At 46.1% G+C, this 22,530-nt stretch overlaps 1 protein-coding gene across 1 annotated transcript in view; it reads left to right on the forward strand.

Annotated features, from left to right (window-relative positions):
• The window catches only part of WDR59 (WD repeat domain 59), an 85,091-nt gene extending 62,879 nt beyond the window's left edge, over positions 1–22,212 (forward strand). Inside the window, 10 exon segments of the mRNA XM_030299723.1 lie at positions 708–764; positions 6,219–6,333; positions 6,336–6,351; positions 7,480–7,561; positions 10,960–11,072; positions 12,429–12,579; positions 12,675–12,747; positions 13,910–14,036; positions 14,191–14,333; positions 21,391–22,212. Coding sequence (XP_030155583.1) covers positions 708–764; positions 6,219–6,333; positions 6,336–6,351; positions 7,480–7,561; positions 10,960–11,072; positions 12,429–12,579; positions 12,675–12,747; positions 13,910–14,036; positions 14,191–14,333; positions 21,391–21,626 — 1,113 coding nt within the window. The 3' untranslated portion in view covers positions 21,627–22,212.
• Positions 22,213–22,530: the final 318 nt, after the last annotated feature.

Below are 22,530 nucleotides of genomic sequence, written 5' to 3' on the forward strand. Positions count from 1 at the left end.
TCTTGAAGTTAATAGGATAATTTCTGATTTCCCATAAACAGTGCTTTTCAGCCCCAGTTTCACACTGATGCTCATGTTGTTAGCACGTGCCCCCGGGACAGCAGCTTTTCAGCTTTGCTCCCTCATTCCCTTCATTTCTCATGGGCTCTTGCCTCCCTATGGTGTCACTCGGAAAATAGTCCTGCAACCCCAAGGTCAAGGCTTCCAATTTCCCCTATTGGCCCCACCCACCCCAACCACACATCAGAAACAATTTGGTGTTAGTCTACCAACGAACTTCTTCATTTTTAGGAATGAGAATCTTCTCGCACAAATGTATGCTCTTGATGGGGAGAGTAGACCCTCTACCTATTTCTCTGCTTGCCCTACGATCTTAATCCTCATGAGAGTACTATAAACCTTGACCTTGTCAGAGCTGTATTGATGCCAGCCTCCTCAATATCTTGAAATGTGTTTTGAACCAAAGAATTATGACATTGAAGCTGGGTTTTGGAGTGCAGTGGGTCTGGAGGGAGGTGAGGGAATCTCCAAATATTGCTGTGGTTAGGTTCAGATTTTTAGTCATGCAAACCTGATTTTGCAGTATATTGTGGTACCTTTTAATCCATCAAATATGTGGGAAGCTTTCATTTTATTCTATATTTTTCCCTTTTAATTTTCTTGGTGTTTTTCTTCCCTCCTCCTGGGTGTAACGTTTTCACGCACAGATGTCTCCTCGCTCTGCCCGGCGACGTTGGTCCATACAAGCAATTAACGACTTCCCGGTACTGTGCGCTGTGCAAATGCTCTCCTTGACTAATCCTGTCTGCCCAAAGGCCCAAGAATAAAATGCCACCTGCCTGGCTTTGAGGAACCTGAATGACAGGCTGGCTGGTTTTCAGGACCAGCACAATAAATTTTTCACTCTTGGGAGTCAAGTGCCGAGGGCTTCCTCTTTTTTTTCATCCAGTTTCAAATGGATGAGTACTGGTATCATTAAGGATTGTGAATGGACTTCTTTGAAAATGAAGCCAAACACTGGGTTTCTTGGAAAGAACCCCATCTGTAAGCCTTTAGCTCACCTGATTTCATTTGGAGTATTTGTATAATTTCCTGGAGCTTTCAAAAGCCTACCTTTGGCATGGGGTGAAGCAGAGGAAGATATAAGAGGCTTCCACCATTTTGTCTCTCTGTTTTTATTGTCTTAGTCTAGTTCAAAGAGGGAAGTGCTCACCTGCTTCATTGGCATGATGCATAAGCTAGTTTTTAATCCTTCGGGAACTCTCTGGAACAAATTTTTTCCTTACCATCAGTATTTTGCATTGCAACAAAACCTCTGCTGTGGACATCTCTCTTCCTTTTCTTTCCTTCTTACTCATTCCTATTGGCCATCCCCCTCTTCTGTCTTCCTCTCCCACCCCCTCCATGTTTCAGTAGTGCCAAGGTGGCCTCAGGCTGTGTAGGGCAGCCTTGCGGCTTTTGTGTAAATTTCACTGGGTCTACAAAATATTTAGGGGAACAGTCCTATAGCCTTTTCATATCAAAACCAGTTGAAATCAGGAGCCCTGATTCTCAAGTGCCACTGCTGCCGACAACTTGGAGGCGGAGCCGCCAACGTGGCCACCTTTCCTCCAAAAGCCTGTCCCAGCCAACCCGACTGTGGAATTTCCACTGATTTTCCAGAAGTCTCTGCTCCTGCTGCTATTGAAATAGGAACTCATTTTGACTCACTGCCCACTCTGCTGATTATGCATTGTTGGTGGGGTTGCTGCGAAGCAGTTGGTGGCTTATTCTTGGGCTGTTTTTACATTTAACCCATTTATTGGCATTGATGTCGCCTCCGGTTGTAGCAGTAACACTGGTGGTACAGTCGCAAGCTGGCTATATTGGTTGTCATTCAGTGCTATTCGCACCAATGCCTCCCCCCCCTCCCCCCGGTCCTTTCCTCCCTGTCCTCTTTCCTATGATCCCATGAACGCCTTCTTGGTATGTTCAGAGGAGCATCCCGGTGCTCATCACGTGATAATTGTCTGTCTTGTTGTGTCTCTCTTCCCTCAATCCCTGCTTATGAAATCTGTGGGGAAGGGGGCATTTTCTACCGATGGGGCATTGAGAAGACCTAAGAGAAGTGCAGGGCCCTTGGCCTCCCAGAGGTATCGATCCTTGCACAGAAAAGTATCCAGATGTAAGCCCGTCAGAGTGGGACTGCGGCAGCGCAGGAGGCTTAAGGGGCTTTCGTGCCAAAGTGCCCTCCCCTCCCCTGGAAAGTTCAGCCACATGTCAGCCTCGTGTGTCATCAGCTGACAGTTGCACAGACGAGAGATTCCTAAAATCGCCAGCAAGATGGAAGGGAAGAAGAAGTCTCGGGGAGGAGTAGATGGGATGGGAACCCTTTCTTGCTGCAGGGAAGTTGTCCGTGCTCGTTAGGAAGCAGCAAGGACCCGTGGCCCAACCTCTTATTTGAGACTGAGCATGTCTTCATTTAGGCAGCCTTGTTATAATTGCATCCCCAGAATATTTGGCCACTAGACTGAGTACCGAGGGACCCTCTAGGCTGAAGGGGAAATAGTTCATACCTAAAAACCACCAGCTAATAAATAGAAAACACAAAACTTTTCTGACCCCTTATAGATTTCGATAATGTTTTGCAGTTATTCCTTGCTGGATTCAATGACTGAGTAGCGCTGTCCCACACTTGCCTTACAGTTTGATTCTTGGTGGCAGCTCTGGTGAGGGAGATCCAGTGGTGGCGAACCTCCTTCTGTTACAGGCTCAAAGGCAGCTTCGTGAGTTTCCACAAAACGTCATCTCTACATCAGAGAAACACCTAGAAGCCTGGTGTCTCCAGAAGTTGACAAGGAAGTTCCAGGAAATACAGACTGTGATTCCTATAATTCAGTGAAGGATAATGGCAGCAAGTGGTCCAAGACCACTGTCTTTTCCTTTTCTCCCAGTACTTTTTGATGACTCCCATGGGTTTGTTTCCGCCAGTCTCTATAACCAGGGACGGCAGACAGGCAGGGGCAAAGCATCTCTTTGGACTCACTTCTCTTCTCTCTGAACGTGCCCACCCTTAACGCATCCCAAAAGGAGACTAAACAGACTGAGGCTGCGGCTCTGGAGCCGGGCCTGAAATACAGCATCTGGGCCCGAGCCTGGTGTGCTCCACGTGAAGCCAGTAGCTTTGGCCGCCGCGTGTCTCGGCCGGTGTTCAACGTGCTGCTCTGGCTCCGCGGAACGTGCTCGTGGTACTTGGCGGAGAAGTGAAATGAGAAGTAATCGTAGAGGCTGTGTGTCGGGGAGGCCTCACTGCAGTCAGATGTTGATCTCCTCACATGCAGAAGTGATTCCATTTAAAAATGGACCACACTGCTTACGTATTAACAGGTAGCTTCGGCTTAGGGCTTTTTTTTTTTTTTCCTTTTTTAATCCGAAGTCCTGCGCTCAAAAACGAGTTAACAGGTATGGGCTTAGCAGCCTGACAGCCTGTGTTCAAATCCCAGCTCTGCATGGCCTCACATCCTCGTTTGTGAGGTGGAGGCAACGCCCGCTCTGCCGGAGAGCCGTGTGACGCCCACACTCGCAGAGGGTGAACGGCCCCAAGCAGCAGCTGATGTCCGTAACGACAGACACGTCTTTCAATCCTCTGTCAAACATTTACACGCTTGGACTGTGTCAAGGGCATCTCTCACTGCCCGTGTCCTGGCTCCTCCACAGCCGTTTGGAGTTAAGGCTGTGGGGAAAATAGGACACTTGCTCATTTTCCACGTCCATTATCCGGGTCCCTGTGCTCAAGTATTCTTGACATTCCAAAGTGATCGCTTTCAGAAATAACTCAAGTCCGCGAGGAAAAACATGTTTAAATGAGCTAGGCTGCATGCAGAGGAACCAGTTTGGGCACAAGGACCTTAGTATTTTGCTTTCATTAGGTTCGCTTCAAAAGGCCAGAAATTGAGGTTTGCAGTGTGGTCTGAGAGCTAGTAGACCCCGTCCCTCGTGAGGCCTCCTTTTATTTCCACCGTTGAGTTAAATGGAGCTACACTGAAGTGCTCAACTGTCCAAGTGCTGCTCGTTTTCCCTTTGTAATAAGGAGCCAGAGTGTCTGCCTGGAACAGTATTTGAGAAGCCTCCCACCCAACCCAGAAAACCCGTGAGGTGGATCATATTCCATTCCAGGTGGAATCTTCTTACTGTAGGTCTTTTCTTTTATTTCTTTCCTATTTTTTCAACCCAGTCCCCTCAGTCTCATCTGAGATGACCAATTATGGGAGACCTACTCGGGTGTTGTTTCCTGGGATTTTTAAACTCCTGGAAACCTGGATGAAAAAGTCTGTGTACTTACACCCTCCCCTTTCAGTTAACCACACTGTGCTGTTCCTGTCACTGCCCTGTAGATGTACACGAAATTGCCCTCCCTAAAACCGGTCACATCAAAGTATCTCCTGCATGTGTGACGACCTCCGTCTTGTGTCAGTTAACACTGCCTGCCTCCAGCCCATGCTGACAGGTTGTTTGCTCTTTAGCACCTTCTCCCCTTACTTGCATCCACATCATGTTATTTGTGGCTAAAAGACTAGTGTTTTCATGAATACATACATAATTCTTTAGAAAATAGCCAGGGCTGGTAGAGAACTGAAGGGCTGCTATGCAGTAATCGATGAGGCTTCCTGATGTATTGGTAATAGCAATGTGTACGAATAAAGAACACATGGTAACTAAATTACTTCCAACGATCAAATGGCTTAAGGTCCCAAATTGATAATGTAGCCATATACATTTACAAATTTGATAATAATTCAGAGACTTCAGCTAAACTTCGTTTACCTGCCGTGAACCAAGTCCAGGTGTCCTGGATCTAAGAGGTTCCGTACACACTGCAATAGGAATGAAGACCATTGGGCACCTTTGGGGATTAGAGTGGGACATCACTGGTCAGAAGCAACTAAATGCAGACCGTGACTCAGGAATGGAAGAGTGATTGTATAAAAATCACTTGGGGAAAATGAATTATTTGTGAGTAATCTAAGTAATGATTTAATCTAAATTCCTGCGGGCTTATAGACGTTCATAATCATTGCATATTTTTTCATTGCACGTTTTCAGTGCGCACTGTCACCTTTTCATTGTGCCCTTATTAATCTTGCAAGATTGGAACGGAGCTCATCCTAAGACAGTTACCAGTGAGCACAGAGAGCGACATGAGACTAAACTCACAGCCAGTGAGTAGCTCAGCCAGGGTCACGGTGAGCCAGCCGTGCCGTAATAAGACCAGCACACCTTGGTTTTCTGACTCCAGTTTGCAGACTCTTTCGCTAGCAACTTTGTTAATTAATAAGTATGTCACTTCCCCCCTGAGTTGAGTCACTCTGGTGGCCCCCTTTTTTAACTTCAGCAATAAAATAAAATAGAATATTGCTCCCTTGGCTGGTTGTCATTTTGAATGTACCAGATGAGGCTACACTGATAATTCTCCTTTTCCAGGACATCTCTCGTTTCCCACATGCAGGCTCCTTTGTAGGTGAGGCTCTGGGGAGACAGGACAGTTGCTCATGATCATCCACATCCATTACCCAGGTCCCTCTGCTCAGCTATTTTTGACATTCTAAAATGATCACTTTTAGAAATAATTCAAATCTGCTAGGAAAAACCTGGTAATTCTCTTGAGCTGCTATGTTTCTCTGTCTGCCTGCCACAGATTAAGGTTTGCAGAGCCCACACCGCTGTGTGTGAATTACATTCTCAGCAAATCCTGTTAAAGCTGTCTGAGAAGAAGAAAACCTTTGGTTAGTTTCAAGCAAGAACTTTGAATCTAAGGCTGATCCCAACCTTGAAAGTTGCTCTTCCCCACATTTTTGTGGTCTTTACTAACTTATTTACCTGCTGTTCTTTCTTTCTTTCTTTCTTTCTTTCTTTTTTCTTTCTTTCTTTCTTTCTTCTTGTTTTTGGGGGGTTTTTTGTTTTTTTTTAATTCTAAATTCAAGGCGTCTGTTTTTGGGCACCTGCAGAATGTATGTAGCATTGCGGTAGGGTGCTTATTTTCCTGTTAGGATTTTGGACCAAGAGCTCAGTGCCCTTTGCCATCCTTTTATTTCCTACAGATGCTGATTCATATAATTGTGGGCATGATGTAATGCAAAGCCTCTGCAAATAAACCAATGACCCAACTCTGATGTGCTCTGCAACCGTAGGTTTCCCATTCGTCCAAGTCCCTATTAGTTATATCTCGTCATCTCCCCCAGAAATCCAGGAGATGGAAAAGCAAGCGTGAGGGATCGGACTCCGGCAATCGACCCATCAAGGCTGCTGGGAAGGTTATCATCCAGGACACTGCGTGCCTTCTTCCTGTTCACAAGTCACTGGAGAACTGTACATGTAAGTGCGCGCTGCTTATCACACAGTCATCACAATCAAAGTTGTGTTCGTTTGCTTGTTTTTAAGTATCGGAACCCTTTCTCTTCAAAAGCAGTTTTAGAAAGACCGGTGTGTACCAGCTTTCTATTGCTGCATAAGGAGGTACCAGAAACTTAGCGGCTTCAAACAACATACATTTACTGTCTCAGTTTCTATGGGTCAGGAGTCTGAGCATGGCCTAGCTAGGTCCTTGCTCAGATCTCACCAGGCTGAAATCTGGAGGTGGCCAGGTGGTGGTCTTATCCAATGTTCAGAGTCCTCTTCCAAGTTCATTCAGGTGGTTAGCAGAATTCAGTTCCTTGAAGCCGTAGAACTTGATGGTTTTCATCTTCTCTGAGACCAGGAGAGGACGCCTCACTTCTTTCTAAGGTCTCACCTGATTAGGTCAGGCCCACCTAAGATAATCTCCCTTTTGACGCATTCAAAGTGGACTGATTAATAACCTAATCTTGGGTGTCATAGCCCATCAACATTCACTGGTCTCACCCACGATTAAAGGCACAGGATATTATAGAAGATGTGTAGAGCAGGAGGCCGAAATCTTGGGAACGGCCTCAGAATTCTGCTTTCTGTGCCAGTATGTAAACCAGTTAAAAGCAGAGCCATTTTGCTTGAAGAGAGTTGGGAGGCTAGTAGCAGGCATACAGAGGCTGGCCTGTGGCCGCCCTTTTTCTCGAACCTGCATACATAGCAAAAAGTGTTTATTTTGTAACATATACACAGCACACCACCCTTTGTGTTAGAAACCTCGGTGTTACACGTATTTAAATCCATTTTTATTCAACCCTCAAGCCTGGGAAATCCATAGAAGGGCTGGTTGCCAAATTGACATTTGAGGCTGTCCTCCTGTCTGACTTTAGAGAGGCGAGCAATTTCACCTTCCCAGGCGGGAACCCACGGCCTCATATGAGCTGTAGGTAAGCTTTTTCTCCATATCGTGTAGCAAGGCAGAAGTGGAAGGCCCACACAGATAAGACATTTTGGGTGACAACTAAAGAGGCACCTTTTTGTCTGTCTGTTAGTCCAGGGGTAATTGGTTCAGGAAGTTAGACTAAAAAAAAACTTCTTAACTCTTTTTTTAAATTTCAGATTGAATGTGAATGATATTCAAGAAACATGTCAGAAGAATGCCACTTCGGCCTTGCTCGTGGGAAGGAAGGACCTTGTCCAGGTATTGTGCATCCCTTCTGATGGCAATCTGGATTTTCCTTTTTGAGCAGGTTGTTGTCACTGTACGGTTGTGGTTTAATGACATTTCAAGCGGGGCCTCCTATTTTGTAATCCCTCTCCCATTTTCTTTGATAAACATCAGGGCAAGAGCAGCTTTTTAAATCCTTTGGGTATTTTTCTCATTAGTGCTTAGTTGAGAAGATCCTAAAGCTCACATACTGAGAATTTTTTATTACATTTCTTTTCTGTTCTGGTACCATGGTGATTGTTATACATCTAAATGTGGGTATCTATACCTTTGCCATTTGCGCCCTTAATTCCGTTTTGTTGGGGTTTTTATACTTTTAAAAATGCTTTGTTTCATAAAAAGTTTACCAAAGCATTCCTTTAGGTGGAAACGTGTTTCCGTTTTAAAATACGACGTAAAATAAAATATGATGTAATCGAGCAAAAATGTTAATTCCCTTCATCCTTGCAGGAACACATCAGTATATTAAAGCGAGCTGCTCCTATTTTTCTTAATAGCTTTATCGAGATATAGTCCATATATCATGTGATTCACTCATTTAAAACGTACCGTTCAGTGGCTTTTAGTATATTCACAGTTTTGCAACCATGATCACAAGGGTTTTAGAACACTGCCGTAGGGGCGCCTGGGTGGCTTAGTCGGTTAAGGTCCGACTTTGGCTCAGGTCATGATCTCATGGTTTCTTGAGTTTGAGCCCCATATCGGGGGGGCTCTTTGCTGTCAGCACAGAACCGACTTCAAATCCTCTGTCCTCCTTTCTCTGCCCCTCCCCCCACTCTCTCTCTCTTTCAAAAATAAACATTAAAGAAAAAATTTTGAAAAAAAAAAAGAACTAGAACACTGCCATAAACCACCCTACTTGGCTGTCTCATGTCAGTCCCCTCTTCCCCACCCAGGCCTGGGCAACCACTAGTCCGCTCTGTCTCTCCTGTGCCCTTTATTCTGTAGTGTGAGCCTGTGATTGGGCAGTGAAACCCCTCTCAGCTCAGTTTTTCCCTCATAACTCTCCCACTGGCCCAGAGCTAAGGCCCCCATGATTTTTATGATTAAAAAAACTTAAGATTTCCTTTTGTCTTCTCATAAACACTGTCCGGTCTACCCCCCAAACCCTTTTAAGTGAGGTTGAGGGTCCTAGATTGAATCTGCTTCTCTAAGGACTTAGCCATCTCCGGGTCTGTGTATGCTAAAAAGGCACAAGAAAGTAGTAGAAACATTGTGGAATTTATCCCGGGAGGTGAAGGTCCAACTCTGCTCCTCATGGGATAGCCCTGGGTAAAGTATTTCGGACTCGCTCAGCCTCTGTGTGTCTTTGTAAAATGAAAACCGGAAGGTTAATTGCATCATAAGATCGGTGAGGTTAGCAGATGCAGTCAGTCCTAAGGCACACCCACAGTTCGTGTTGTGAAAAATCATTCTCTGTGAAAAAACTACTTCCTAAGGTATTTTTGTTTTGTTTTATTTTGTGGAAGTTTTCAGTATTTTTCTGGGAGTTGATTTGGAAGGTCAGACTAGTCTGCGTGAACTTGAAAGACCCTTCCCTTGGGTTCAGACAGACCCGGGTTTAAACCTAGGCTCTCACTTTTTTTGTTGTGTGATCCAGGGTAGCCACCTAATCTTTCTGAGCCTCAATTTCCTCGACCTGAGCCAAAGTCAGATGCTTAACCAACCTCAGGTTTCTTGCCTGAATCAGTACTTGTGTGCATTAAGTACACTGGTACCACTTAATTTATTACTTATTTATTTATTTATTTTGGTGAAAAAATTTAGATTTAGCCAGCTGAACTCAGTTTTGTTGGCAATCCCAATTTTGTTGGCAACGTCCAAAGCATCATAGTCGGGAGCCAAACATATGCTTCTTTTCTCCGTCGGGGCTGATCAGAGTGTTGACCTTGGCCACATCATTGTCATAGAGCTTCTTCACAGCCTATTTGATGGGTGCTTGTCGGCCTTGACATCCACAATGAACACAAGTGTGTTGTTGTCTCCTATTTTCTTCATGGCTGGTGCTGGTAGTCGGGGTGGGGGTGGGGTGGGAACTTGATGGTGGCATAGCTTGTTTGTGTCAGGCTTGTTTCTCCTGGGGGTGCTCTTTCGAGGATATTTGGGCTGCCTTTGGAGGCACAGTGTCTTGGGGCCATCGGAATGTAGGTGATGTGCGGATCTTCTTTCGTGACTGTGGACGCCTTTCAGCACTGCTTTCTTGGCCTTCAAAGCCTTTGCTTTGGCTTCAGCTTTGGGAGGGGCAGAGGCTTCTTTTTTCACTTTCGGTGCCATCTTCATGAAAGGGCTAATTTAATTGCTTTATTACGTAGCTGATGTATTCTCTACCTGTTTTCCAGTATTTTTATTTGCTTCTCTTTTCTTATAGACTCTTTGATTAAAGTCTAAATTCCTTCCTTTCAGGTTTCTCAGAGTCTGGTACAGGGTTTCCAGTCCCTGGTCGTACAATGATGTATTGCTACTAAGAAGAAAGATTTCCCAAAAGTAGTATTCCTCTTAAGGAGGCTCTTAATATTAAGCATGTGCTAAATCTTGGATTAATAGACACTTAATGGACATTCGTTTCGGCTTGATGACCCCAAGCCCTGTGAGATTTCAGGTTTGGTGATGTTCCTCAGATTTGATGTCAACAAAAAGACAACCAAGTCTATTTTGTCCTGGCCTCTTTTTCTTTAGCTTTGTGAGTATACTGAAACTTTTGTAATGAAAGCAACATAGCTTCCTGTTACTTGGGCAAAGGACAGATCTGCAGTGTGATACGAATTCTATTTTTTCACCTCTGCCTGTTCACTAATGAAGCAGCAGCAGAAGTCACATGAGTTCGTGGTTAAATAGCAACCCATTGAAGTTAATGCACAGTGTCATTCCTCTGAAGTATACTTAATAAAAGGCTTTTAAAATATTTATTTATTTATTTATTTATTTTTGAGAGAGAGAGCGCGCGAGCATGTGCGTGTGCTTGTGCACGAGTCGGGGAGGGGCAGAGAGCGAGGGAGCCAGAGAATCCCAAGCAGGCTCCAAGCTGGCAGTACTGAGCCTGACGTGGGGCCCCAAACTCACAAACACTCAGGAACACTCACAAACCATGAGATCAAGACCTGAGCTGAAATCAAGTGTCTGACTTAACTGACTGGGCCACTCGGATGATCCTGCTTTATAGAAGTTTTAAGACTAGTGTTTCTTGAGCGGTGCATTCCCCTGAGCATCTTGTTAAAATGTGATTTTGGGTCAGTATGTCTGGAATGGGCCTGATATTCCCAGGTTTTACTGCCCTCAGAGCAGCAAGGCTTTAGGATAGGTGGGGTTCTTTCATGCTTCCTGGTCCTCTCGTCCCCAGTCTGACTTTGAATGTTTCTCTTTGATCTGTCCAGGTTTGGTCGCTGGCTACAGTCGCTACAGATCTTTGCCTTGGCCCGAAGTCTGACCCAGATTTGGAAACGCCCTGGGCTCGACATCCATTCGGGCGACAGCTGCTGGAATCCTTGTAGGTTTAGAGAGCTAAAAGGGAGGAAACGAGTGATGTAAATTTTAGGTCTGTACACACTTTTCAGTGTATCATCGAAGAAGTCTGAAGAACGGGAGGAAGAAGTGAGATCTTTCCTGTTAGTGCTATAATAATTTCTGTGCAGAACTAACTTCTTATAACAGAAGGAACTATACAGTTTTTGTCATTTACGACAAAGATTGGAGACTCATGCGTCCTTTAGAGATTTATGCTTTAGTCTATAAGTAACATCAGTCTGACTAGAAGAATTTGAACTCTTCAGATGTAAATATCTTGGGTGCTGTAGAGCTTTGCCCCCAAGAGCGGAGACTCTAATGCCACATTGGCTTACACATTTTCCAAGGGCAATGATGTTTTCACCCTATTAGGCAATTATGGCAACACTGAATTTGTGTTTGATAGTTGCATTGGGGATGTGGCAAGCTGGAAATACAATGTGCAAAATGATTTACCAGATAAAACCACTTGAACCTTCATAACAGTTTGGCTCAGGTCTGGATAGAAAGACAGAGAAGCTCTAATTCCTCAGGTGGAGGATTTCTTTACTTACTTGTTGAGGCCAGACCTCGGACCTGTCCTCAAGCTTCAGTTGCCTCATGGTCATGCAGGGATGGTAACATTTGTTCTGTCCACATCACAGAAGGCTCAAATAAGATAGTGTGAAAACACCTTAAGAAACGTTAGACATTACTTGGTAGGAAAGTATCAATATCATTCTATCACAAAGGCCACGTTGCCCCGATCCCTACCTCACATCCTAGCATAGTAGTCCTAAAAGGAGCAAAGAGGATGTGAGTACCTAAAAGGTAAAAATATTCCTGTTGTTCTTATTTAATAGCTCACGCTCATAATTCCACCTTTGAGTCTCTCGCCAGCTCTCCATACAGTGGTGGTTGTACAGTGTTCTGAGCACCTTCACGCAGCTTTTGGTTCCACGAGTGAAGTGTGTAGAGACCCCCAGAAAGCAGTGGGATTCTTCTTGGAGTTGGAGAGACTGAGAGCACATGCATGGCCTCATTCAGATGTTAGTTTAGTCCCCTTAGTTCTTGGAGAAGCTGCATTCAAGTCTGAGCCATCCCTGGATGCCAACCAGAAACTTTTGAATGGGTTACCCGCGTCATTTGTAATACTTGGATATATTCTTTTGCAAAACAAATTTAGCCAGATTCTAATCAAGCAGCTAGATCTGTAGAAAACCCTGGTTCCCGACAGGGGTTTGTGAGGCAGAATTAAGAACCTTCCCTCTCATCCCTGTGGCAGCAACCTGCCATAAACTGTGACAGTTACCCTTCCTCTGTCTCTTCTCTTGACTTTTTTTCTGTCATCTTCCTCCAGGTTGGCTCATTACTGCCGACTCCGGGACGTCCAGACACTGGCCATGCTGTGCAGTGTGTTTGAAGCCCAGTCTCGGCCTCAGGGAATACCGAACCCCTTCGGACCCTTTCCCGGCCGTTCCTCTAACCTCGTGGTGTCCCACAGCCGATATGTAAGCTTGTGGCCTTCTGCTCTGTGTCTGACTTCTCCGAGAGGGAAGCATTCCCAGGGCAGCGCGTTCTGACGCCGCGCCTGTCTGTCCTTCAGCCTAGCTTTACTTCCTCGGGCTCCTGCTCCAGCATGTCGGACCCAGGGCTCAACACTGGTGGCTGGAACATAGGTTGGTATGGAGCTGGCTTGGCCACGCTGGATTTCTAGTGCTCTGAAGCTGTGTGTGAGTCGTTGATGTGTAAACTTCGGTTGATGGATATGCTCCACTTTTTCCTTGTTTCCCATTTCTCTTCCAATTTCCTATGATGGGGATGCTGTAGTCAGCAAGGCCTGGGCTTTCATGTTTGAACAGGCCAGTTTCCGGTATGCCTGTGTGCCTTGCTGGGTTGCTTTTCAACTTAGAACTTTGTGAAACTGACAGTGGGACTTCTTTGTGCTCACCCCGTAAACCCAACCCTCATCCTTTCTCCTTCATGGCACCCTCCCCGCCCCCCTCCCCCCCCCACCTGCCCCCGTCATCTGCCACTTCTGTTATCCGCCTCTTCCCACGCACTGTTTTCAACGTGGAGAAGTAAAGATGAGCCTGATTCTGGCTGGCCATAAAGACCTATTTAATGAATAAGTGTATTTGTGGTTTACGGATTTTTGCAATTTCTTTTTAAAAATCATCTTAGTTTTCTTGAGGGTGCCTGGGTGGCTCGGTCAATTAAGCACCCGACTCTTGATCTCACTTCAGGTCTTCATCTCGGGGTTGTGAGTTCAATCCCTGCATTGGCTCCATGCTGGGCATGAAGCCTATTTAAGTAAATACATAAAAATTATCTTAATTTTCTGGATTATAAAAGTGATACCTGCCCAGTGAAGAAAAACAAAAAGTATTAGAGAAGAAAATAATCACCACTGAACCTCCACCTAGAAACAATGTCTGTTAATATTCCAGAACATTTTTTCCCAATCTGTATATGTGTGTGTGTGTATATGTGGGGGGGGGGTCATTCTATATATATGATTTTGCGTTCTGTTTTTAATTGGATCACGAGCATTTTCTCATGTCATTTAAAAAGTCTTTATGAGTCATGACTGCTTTATCCAATGTTCCCTAACACTACACCATAATTTGCTGCTTGAACATTATGTGTATACTTAATTATCTGGTCACCTGAACAGTAAATACCTAGACAAAAGGCAAGGCTGAGAAAGAGTTCTGTTCAGTTATATTTCTCAGCATCTTCCAGGGACTAAATTGGGCGCATTCTGCATTATGAGGGTGTTCAGACCCTTTCCATGCCTTCTCTGATTTCCCTTTTTCCTTCCCATTTGATTTTTTTCAGCGGGAAGGGAGGCAGAACATGTATCTTCACCTTGGGGAGAGTCTTCCCCAGAAGAAATCCGCTTTGGGAGTCTTACCTACAGTGATCCTCGTGAGCGAGAACGTGACCAGCATGATAAAAATAAAAGGTAACGACCTTCCCGGGCGAGAGCTGCAATTTCATAATGCTTAGATTCTCCAAAATTAGGACTCTTGCCTTAAGAAAGGCGTATTGAGTTCATTTGGTATCGAGCTTGTTTTTTCTTAAAGGAACTGACAGGAAATCTTTTGAGTTTTATCCAGGCTTCTGGACCCTGCCAATACCCAGCAATTTGATGACTTTAAGAAATGCTATGGAGAAATCCTCTATCGCTGGGGGCTGAGAGAGAAACGAGCTGAGGTGCTGAAGTTTGTCTCCTGTCCTCCTGATCCTCACAAAGGGATCGGTGAATATCAATTTCTTTCTTTTCCTGTCACTGTCTGAAAGGTCCCATAATTTAGTTTGTCTGTAATGTAAGACTTGGAGTGAAGTGTTTTAGCTTCTCACTTTCAAGCTGCCAAAAACCCCTGCCTTTCAGGACAAGCGTAAATTTCTATTCTAAATAGAAGTAGTTCTGTGTGTGGTACTCAGATAGTGATTTGAACGAGGGGTACTTATCCATATATTCCCCTATTGTATATCAAGCACATTCTTCCCCTTCTGGAGTTCACAGACAAGTAGGGAGCAAAATTAAGTAGTTATAAGTGGTGATCCGTGTTTATGAGCAAACAAAAAGGATGTTGGTGCAGGGAGGGAGAATTTTAGGTAAGGTGTTGCAGTGGACTGGGAAGGCCTTTCTGAGGGGCTGAGGTCTGAGGGGTGAGAAGGAGCCATCCGTGAGGAGAGCAGTAGACATAAACAAGTGAAGGAAGGCAGTGGCTAGAACACAATGAGCAAGAAGAGGGGTACCAGGTCAGATTGTAGGATAATTAGGGACTTGTAAGTCAGGGTACAGCGTTGGGCTTGTATTCTGAGTCCAGTGGTAAGCGTAAGCGTCCAAGGTATTAAGAGGTAAGTGACATGCTCTCATTTTTATTTTAAGAGAATCACTGGCTGTTAAACGAAGAAAGGATTGGAGGAGGGCAGGGGTGAAAGTCTGAAGGCTGTTAGGATAGTCAGAGGGAGATCTCCGGTCTAATGTCAGGCTGTGTCAATAGAGGTAGAGAGAGAGGGATTAAAAATACATTTTAGAGGGAGACTTACCATAATACGCTAACAAATTGGATGTCGGATTGCGGGGAAGAGACAGAGGTTATTAGGTAATTTCTGGGTTTCTAGCTTGAGCAACTGGGTAGGTGGTGGTGCCCAAATTAAGACAGAAAATTAGGAGCCCTGTTAGGGGCCGGAGGTGTGTATGAGATGCCAGACCGTTCAGTCCCATATGTGGCCAGATGTGTGTCTGGAGCTCAAAGGGGAGCCTGGGGCTAGAACTAGGAGTCTGGGAACCTCCGTCATGTAGGCGGTCCTGAAGCTGTGATAGTGGGTACCTTGCCCTGGGCCTGGGGGTGGGGGGGGGGGAGGCCCGGTGGGGCGGGGGGAAGAATACAGGGAGAGCGAGTGCCCACCCACTCCGGGCCGTGAGAGAAACCACCCCTTGCACTGGCGTCTAGAGGAAGAACCAGAAACAAACTTAGAATGAGACACCAGTGAGTTTTGAGGAAAAGCAAGACCGTGACCTGAAAGGAGCCAAGACAAGAGATAGGTTTTAAAGGGTGACGTGGAAGACTGCCAGAGAGGGTGGTTTGAACACACATGGATTTCCTCTCTCCCCCAGATGCCCCAGAGCATCTATCCAGAGCTTTCCTGAAAAGGCATAACCGTGTACGGGGAACAGTGTTGGCAATAGCATTTGGGGTCAGGGAGGCAGATAGGTTAGTGGTAGCTGATTTTACGGGGCCTGAACGGACAGGTGGAAAAACAGTAACACACGTCACAGAACCACCTGCCCCAACGATGGCTCAGGATTTAGTTATGCCCAGTTCCTCTGAAAGTGGCATGAAGGTAAGAGTAAGCACAGTATTGTTTGATGGCCTTTTTAGGCCAGACCCCTGCCCCTAGTTTGCAGAGCAGGTTATTACCCTTTCTCTAGCACTATAGAAAATCGGAAATATTCGTTCTCCAGAGAAGGCAGACACCTTTCCACATTGAAAGGGCCCACCAGTGGGGCGCCTGGGTGGCTCAGTCGGTTAAGCATCCGACTTCGGCTCAGGTCATGATCTCGCAGTCTGTGAGTTCGAGCCCCCGTGTCGGGCTCTGTGCTGACAGCTCAGAGCCTGGAGTCTGTTTCACATTCTGTGTCTCCCTCTCTGTCTGACCCTCCCCCATTCCTGCTCTGTCTCTCTCTGTCTTAAAAATAAATAAACGTTAAAAAAAAATTTTTTTTTAATATAAAAAAAGAAAGGGCTCACCAAGCACTTAGTGTAGTGAATGAAGAAAGACCCAGGATAAAGAGCATACCCTGGGAGCTTCCAGAGAGGGAAAGCAGGATAAGGAAAATGGATGGCACCACACTTCTCAGGAGCAGTGAACTAGATACTGGAAAGGAGAGGACAATGAATGCATCAGTGCCTTCAGAATTCTCCAGAAAATGGTTTCTCACCTGAAATTCTACCCAAATTATCAGTCACGTGTGAAAGTAAACCTTCACCCTCTCCAAGAAGGAGATTCAGTCTAAGAAAGCAGGGAGTCGGGATGATGTTAAAGGGAGATCCACGTGGCCAACCCAGAGACAGATCCAGTTTGGAGCTTCAGGAGCATTGTCTCCAAGAAGAGAAAGTTAGCAAAAATATCTAATGGATTTCAGTGTCCGATATATTTATAGAGATTCAGATATTTGATAGAGGGTTCGCAGGTGAATTACGCTAAGCCAACTAAGCAAATGAAAACAACAAGACGGTTACTAACTCTGAGAAAAACCAATGTGCAGGAAAGGAAAAGTCATCATGTTATGTGGCTCGGCTTGATTCATGTTCACCTAGGTAGATGTGGGACAGGGTATATGAGTGGATGGTGGGATTGAGGAGTGGAAGAAGCCGCCAGGTGAAAGTTGAGGTAATGCTTCAGTGTGGAAGTTAAGAATTGGCTTCATAAATGTGGTGTTTGAGAATAGGAAGGTAGAAACAGAAGAAAAAGTAAATGAGTTGGAAGGTTTTCCTCCTGAGAGTGAGGGGCAAGGGAGGTGGAAGGGAATGTTGGTTTTGTAATAAGATGATAGCATTATTTGACTCTTTAAGTTGTGTGTATATAGTTTCAATTAAAAAACCCAAACAGGGTGCACCTGGCTGGCTCATTCGGCGGAGCATGTGACTCTTGATCTCAGGGTTTGTGATTTCAGCCCCATGTTGGGTGTAGAAATCACTTAAAATCTAAAAAACAAACCAGAGTAATACATAGATCTGCATATTGAAGGATTATTTTAATATGGATTATTTTGGTGTATGTACTTGAGGAAATGCAAAGATGCAAATGCTATTGGGTAATATATTTTTCAGAGCATATAAATGCATGAAGTTTATCAGAGAGAGGATTGCAGGCCTAGAGCAGTTTGTCTTGTAGAATTAGTTTTCAGGAAAATCTATGAGTCACAGAGACAGGTAACTGGTATATTACACTCTTACTGACATCCACCATGAGAAGCATCATGCCAGGTTCTGTTGGCCGTACGAGGAAATCCAGGGGGTGGTTTGGTGGGGATGGGCGGGGTTACAAGAAGCCTGTAATCCAATCAGAGAAGTAAAACAGGAACTCACAAGACTCAGATGATCTTGAAGAATGAATAATATGTTCTAATACCTTTACAAAGAGCACTGCAAGACTTCAGAGGGAGGGGGTTATGAAAACAGACTCACAGACAAAAGCATTTAAATATTTTCATTTTTATTATTTGGAAGAATTGGACTGTTCACATATAGCAAACAGATATTGAGAGAAAAATGCTACAAGGTCACCAGGGCTACGTACAGTTAGGCTCCAAATTGCTGGAAAACCAGCACTTTCCTCTTGGGCTAATCACGTCGGCAAGGGTCATCCGATATCAGCAGTGAATTTTAGGAATAAGATTGGTTTCATTTAGGGAGTTAGATTTATAGAAAGAGGGCAAAGCTTCATCTATTTTGAAGGAGTACTGCTGGGGCAGAATATTCTTTTGAAAAAGCCATCTCCTGGGCGCCTGGGTGGCGCAGGTCGGTTAAGCGTCCGACTTCAGCCAGGTCACGATCTCGCGCTCCGTGAGTTCGAGCCCCGCGTCAGGCTCTGGCTGATGGCTCAGAGCCTGGAGCCTGCTTCCGATTCTGTGTCTCCCTCTCTCTCTGCCCCTCCCCCGGTCATGCTCTGTCCTCTCTCTGTCCCAAAAATAAATAAACGTTGAAAAAAAAAAAAAAAAAAAGAAAAGGCCATCTCCATCATAAGATGGTTTTGATTTGTTGTTTCCACTACAGCGTGTGGTGCTTGGTCACAATGGTGGCAGAGCAAGGTGTTTGCTTTGCTTTGTCAGCCCCCGCCTCCCACATCTTGCGCCAGAGGCGTGCATCTGCCCACCTCAATTTTGTTCAGCGAGTTTATTTAGCTTATTAATTAATTTATGTCTTATTTTATTTGACTTCCATTTATTAATTTAGCATCTTATTTTTTTGGCTGGTTTTATTTACACTTGTGTAATTGATGTTCATGACACAACTCTTCCCTATGAGGGGCCATATGACACTAAGCCTCCGGAAGCTGGCTTCTGCCTGAGGTTTCATAGAGCTCGGAAATCGTAATTCATCGTTTATGTGCCAGACCGTGTTTTATTGTCCTTATTAGTTGTCTCTTAGGAACCAAGAATGATCCACCTTCACCTCCGCCACGTTTTCCCTGCAAAGCCTACACCTGGGGTTGTATGCTTCCTTCCCTGAGATCCCCAGGTTTGTCAGTATTCCTATAAAAGATACCTGACAGCTTCCCGATCACAGACAAAGTCTACAGCCCTTGCATATCCAAATGTGGTGACACTTGGCGCGAACCCCACCAGCATGGCCCAGATGTGTGCCCACCCTTCTCAGTAATGGCCGGTCCATCATGTGTAACAGTAAGAGGCAGAGAGAAATACTAAAACTACACTTAGTGACGTAGTGTGTTCTGTATTTTCTTTGTGATTTGTATCCACTTAGAAGTTGTTCACATCCACCCCCCCACAAATGAGTCATTAATTAACTAAATGAAATGTTAGTTCAGAGCCTTAATAGGATTTTTAGAAATTATACTTAAACTGACTTACTGTGAAGAAACACAGTTACCAATGACATTGAGTTTTTCAGGGAGATGACATTTTAGTAATTTTACCCGGATAGATAAGGAGGATAATTAAGTTTACATATACGTTATCTGAAATGTCAAAGAACAACCCTTTTTTATTTTGTGTCTTATTATTTTATTTTTAATAATTTTTTTAAGTTTATTTATTTATTTGACAGAGACAGAGAGCACAAGCAGGGGAGCGTAGAGAGAGGGAGAGAGGAGAGCGAATCCCAAGCAGGCTTGCAGGGTCAGCAAGCCCGATGTGGGCTCAAACTCATGAAACTGTGAGATCATGACCTGAGCCCAATCAAGAGTTGGACGCTTAAACCGACTGAGCACCCAGGCGCCCCAAGAACAACCTTTTTTTTTCTTTTTTTAAAGCCATACTATAATTCACTATGTTGAACATGCACTTTTTGCATTCTCATAATCTTTAAAGGTTGAATCTTATCAAACCAATAAACTACTAAAGGAAATATAAGAAATTTAAACTAATTAGGCTTTTCACAAGAACATAAACCAAAGTCTTACCTGACATAAACAGTCAGGCTTAGAGGGACAAGACATGGCTGTTTTTAACCAAGATCACCAAACCACTCTAATTTGTCTCAGGATTGACCTGAACCAGGACTATCATAAAATCTTTCCTTAGTTACCATGTATTTTAGAAGTCTTTAGTGGTACATTTTTGTGACCACCCGCCGTCACGAAGCAGAGGGAACTGGCTCTGGCGAAAGGAAGGCTCCTTCCTGTGTGTAGGAGGTAGAGGAGTAGAGGAACAGGTAGGGAGATGCAAAGGTTTTGGTGGCCGGAGATGAAGGCTTCTCTTTTCTCAAGGCAGAGGGGAGTCCGGCAGGTGAGGGGAGCAGGGTGTGTGCGAGGAGTGTGCGGGCTGCTGCGGAGGCCGGAAGTGCCGTCTGGGGAATGGCAGAGAAGCCCCACCTCCAGCCCGCCCCCCGCACTGGGAGTCTGTCGTGGATTTAGTGGGAAGTGCATCTTGACGGTGGGCCTTCCCTCACTAGTGCTCGTGGAGTCGGCAGCTCCACCGGGGCCGGAGGTTCTTCCGGTCGGTACCGTGGAGGGAGAGGTGGGGATACTTGCGAGCAAGTGATTGGGAGGTTGGTTCGCGTCACTCAGACTGGCCCCGGGGGAAGGTGACGCCAGAAAGGGTGAAGGCTGTACATGACAGGTGAGGACCTGCGAGGCCAGGTGGGCGGAGGGTCGGGGGGGTGGGTTTTGAAGACACCAGGGATGGTGCCAAGAACCGGGGCTGAAGGAAGAGTGAGAACCAGAAGAGAAGTCCTGAGGAACGGGGGTGTGTCCACGGTGCCACAGGTGAGAGCAGAGGAGAAGAGACAAGGGTGGCGAAGCCAGGCGGCGTTTCCTCAAGAGGAAAGGTGACGGTCTGGAGGCAGTAATGGGGCGCGGGCCTGCCGCTCCTGCCCTGGCGCTCTTCAGGAATCGAGACCAAGGTGGCCTTTGCTCCAGAGGTTGGCAGAGGTGGCAGGCTACAGGCAGGGCCGGGCGACGAGGGCACCTTCCCGGGAGAGAGCGCAGCCGGTGGGGAGGTTTGCTCCCAAGGTGGCCCGCTGGAAGCGGGCCGAGCAGACTGGAGGTCGGTACTGGCCGCCCAGACTCGGGGTCATGCCTGAGGTAGACTAGGATGTGCAGGTGAGGGGGTTGGCCCTCGGGGTCTCTTCCGGGAGGCCGGGGGCCAGCTGTCAGGTGGTCCTGACCGCGTGTCCTGACCCAGCTCCTCTCGTGCCACTTGGTCATTGGTGGGCAGGTAGGGAAGACGGCGTGAGACTGGTCAGCCGTTGCTGGGTGTCACTGAGTCCTTCGCTCTGTCAACAAACGATCGGTGGCCACCTCCACGAGCCAGGCCCGCGCAGCCACTGGCGTAGGAGAGAATGAGGCGTAGCTACCTCCTGGGCTTTTCACCCGAGGCCCCTGCCACCAGGCGTCTGGCACGCTGTCCACCTGCACCCCGCCGGCAGGGACGGCAGCTTCTCTTTGTCAGACTTAGTGAGATTGTGGACGAAGAGCTGCTGTTGAAGAAAAGGGAGCACCACGGCTGTGATAGAATCCCGTAGAGTCCTCCAGCGAATACGTCGTTCTCACAGTGCCGTGTCCCTCTGCGGAACTAACTTACCGTGTCTCTTGTTCTGGCCATCCCCACCCGTTCGCAGAGTTTGGCGTGTACTGCAGCCACTGTCGGAGCGAGGTCCGTGGCACGCAGTGTGCCATCTGCAAAGGCTTCACGTTCCAGTGTGCCATCTGCCACGTGGCGGTGCGCGGCTCGTCCAACTTCTGCCTGACCTGCGGGCACGGTGGGCACACCAGCCACATGATGGAGTGGTTTCGGACCCAGGAGGTGTGTCCCACCGGGTGTGGATGCCACTGCCTGCTTGAGAGCACATTCTGAACTTACAGACCTTGGGGGTTTTCACGAATCCCGGAGGACCCCGTAAACGCTGGACGGCAAGTTCTCCGCCAGGAGAGAGGCTCCCGAAGCCATTCCCAGCTAGACTGGGGCACGTTCCCCTCAGAGACTGCCACAGCCCCAGCCACTCATGAGCTTTTGTTTCTCTTCTGTGTGGCTGTTGATGGCAGGGATGTCACCGGGCAGGAGGAGAACAGATGTGCAGAGCCGCGTAGCCAGGTGGAAATTTCCTTGCAGAAAAGCACCTGGCTCCAGAGCCATGTTTACCTTTAAGGTGTTAACCATAAACCACTGAGCAGCATCCTTTCTGATGGCGTTTCAGACCACGGTGGGATGCAAAGGACAGTCTCCTGAGCCGAAGGATGATGGACATTAACTTAGTTGACAAGTGGGCCTGTGATGTAAATTGGTACATTTAATGGACTGATGGGTAGTGGCCTTTTAAAAATGCTAAATTATAAATATATGATGTACTGAAAGAGTCTAAAGGTGTCTCTTTTGTTTGTTATTTCTCTTCAAGCTGATCTTCCTTGGCTAATAAAATTCAGGTAATTGTTTGGGAAAAAGATTGGACAATGTTTCATTTTTTTATTTTTATTTTTAAAATTTTTTAATGTTTTATTTATTCTTGAGAGAGAGACAGAGCCTGAGCGAGGGAGGGACACAGAATCCAAAGCAGGCTCCAGGCTCTGAGCTGTCAGCACAGAGCCCCACACGGGGCTCAAACTCATAAGCCGTGAGGTCATGACCTGAGCCGAAGTTGGACGCTCAACCAACTGAGCCACCCAGGCGCCCCTGAACAATGTTTTCATGAAATTGTTTTTACCCTGCTTCTAATTGAAGTTAACTCTTTGGATAGGACCAAAGTCAGTGCTCACATTTTCAA

This window comes from Lynx canadensis, chromosome E2, assembly GCF_007474595.2.
Source record: "Lynx canadensis isolate LIC74 chromosome E2, mLynCan4.pri.v2, whole genome shotgun sequence".
NCBI classification, from domain to species: domain Eukaryota; kingdom Metazoa; phylum Chordata; class Mammalia; order Carnivora; family Felidae; genus Lynx; species Lynx canadensis.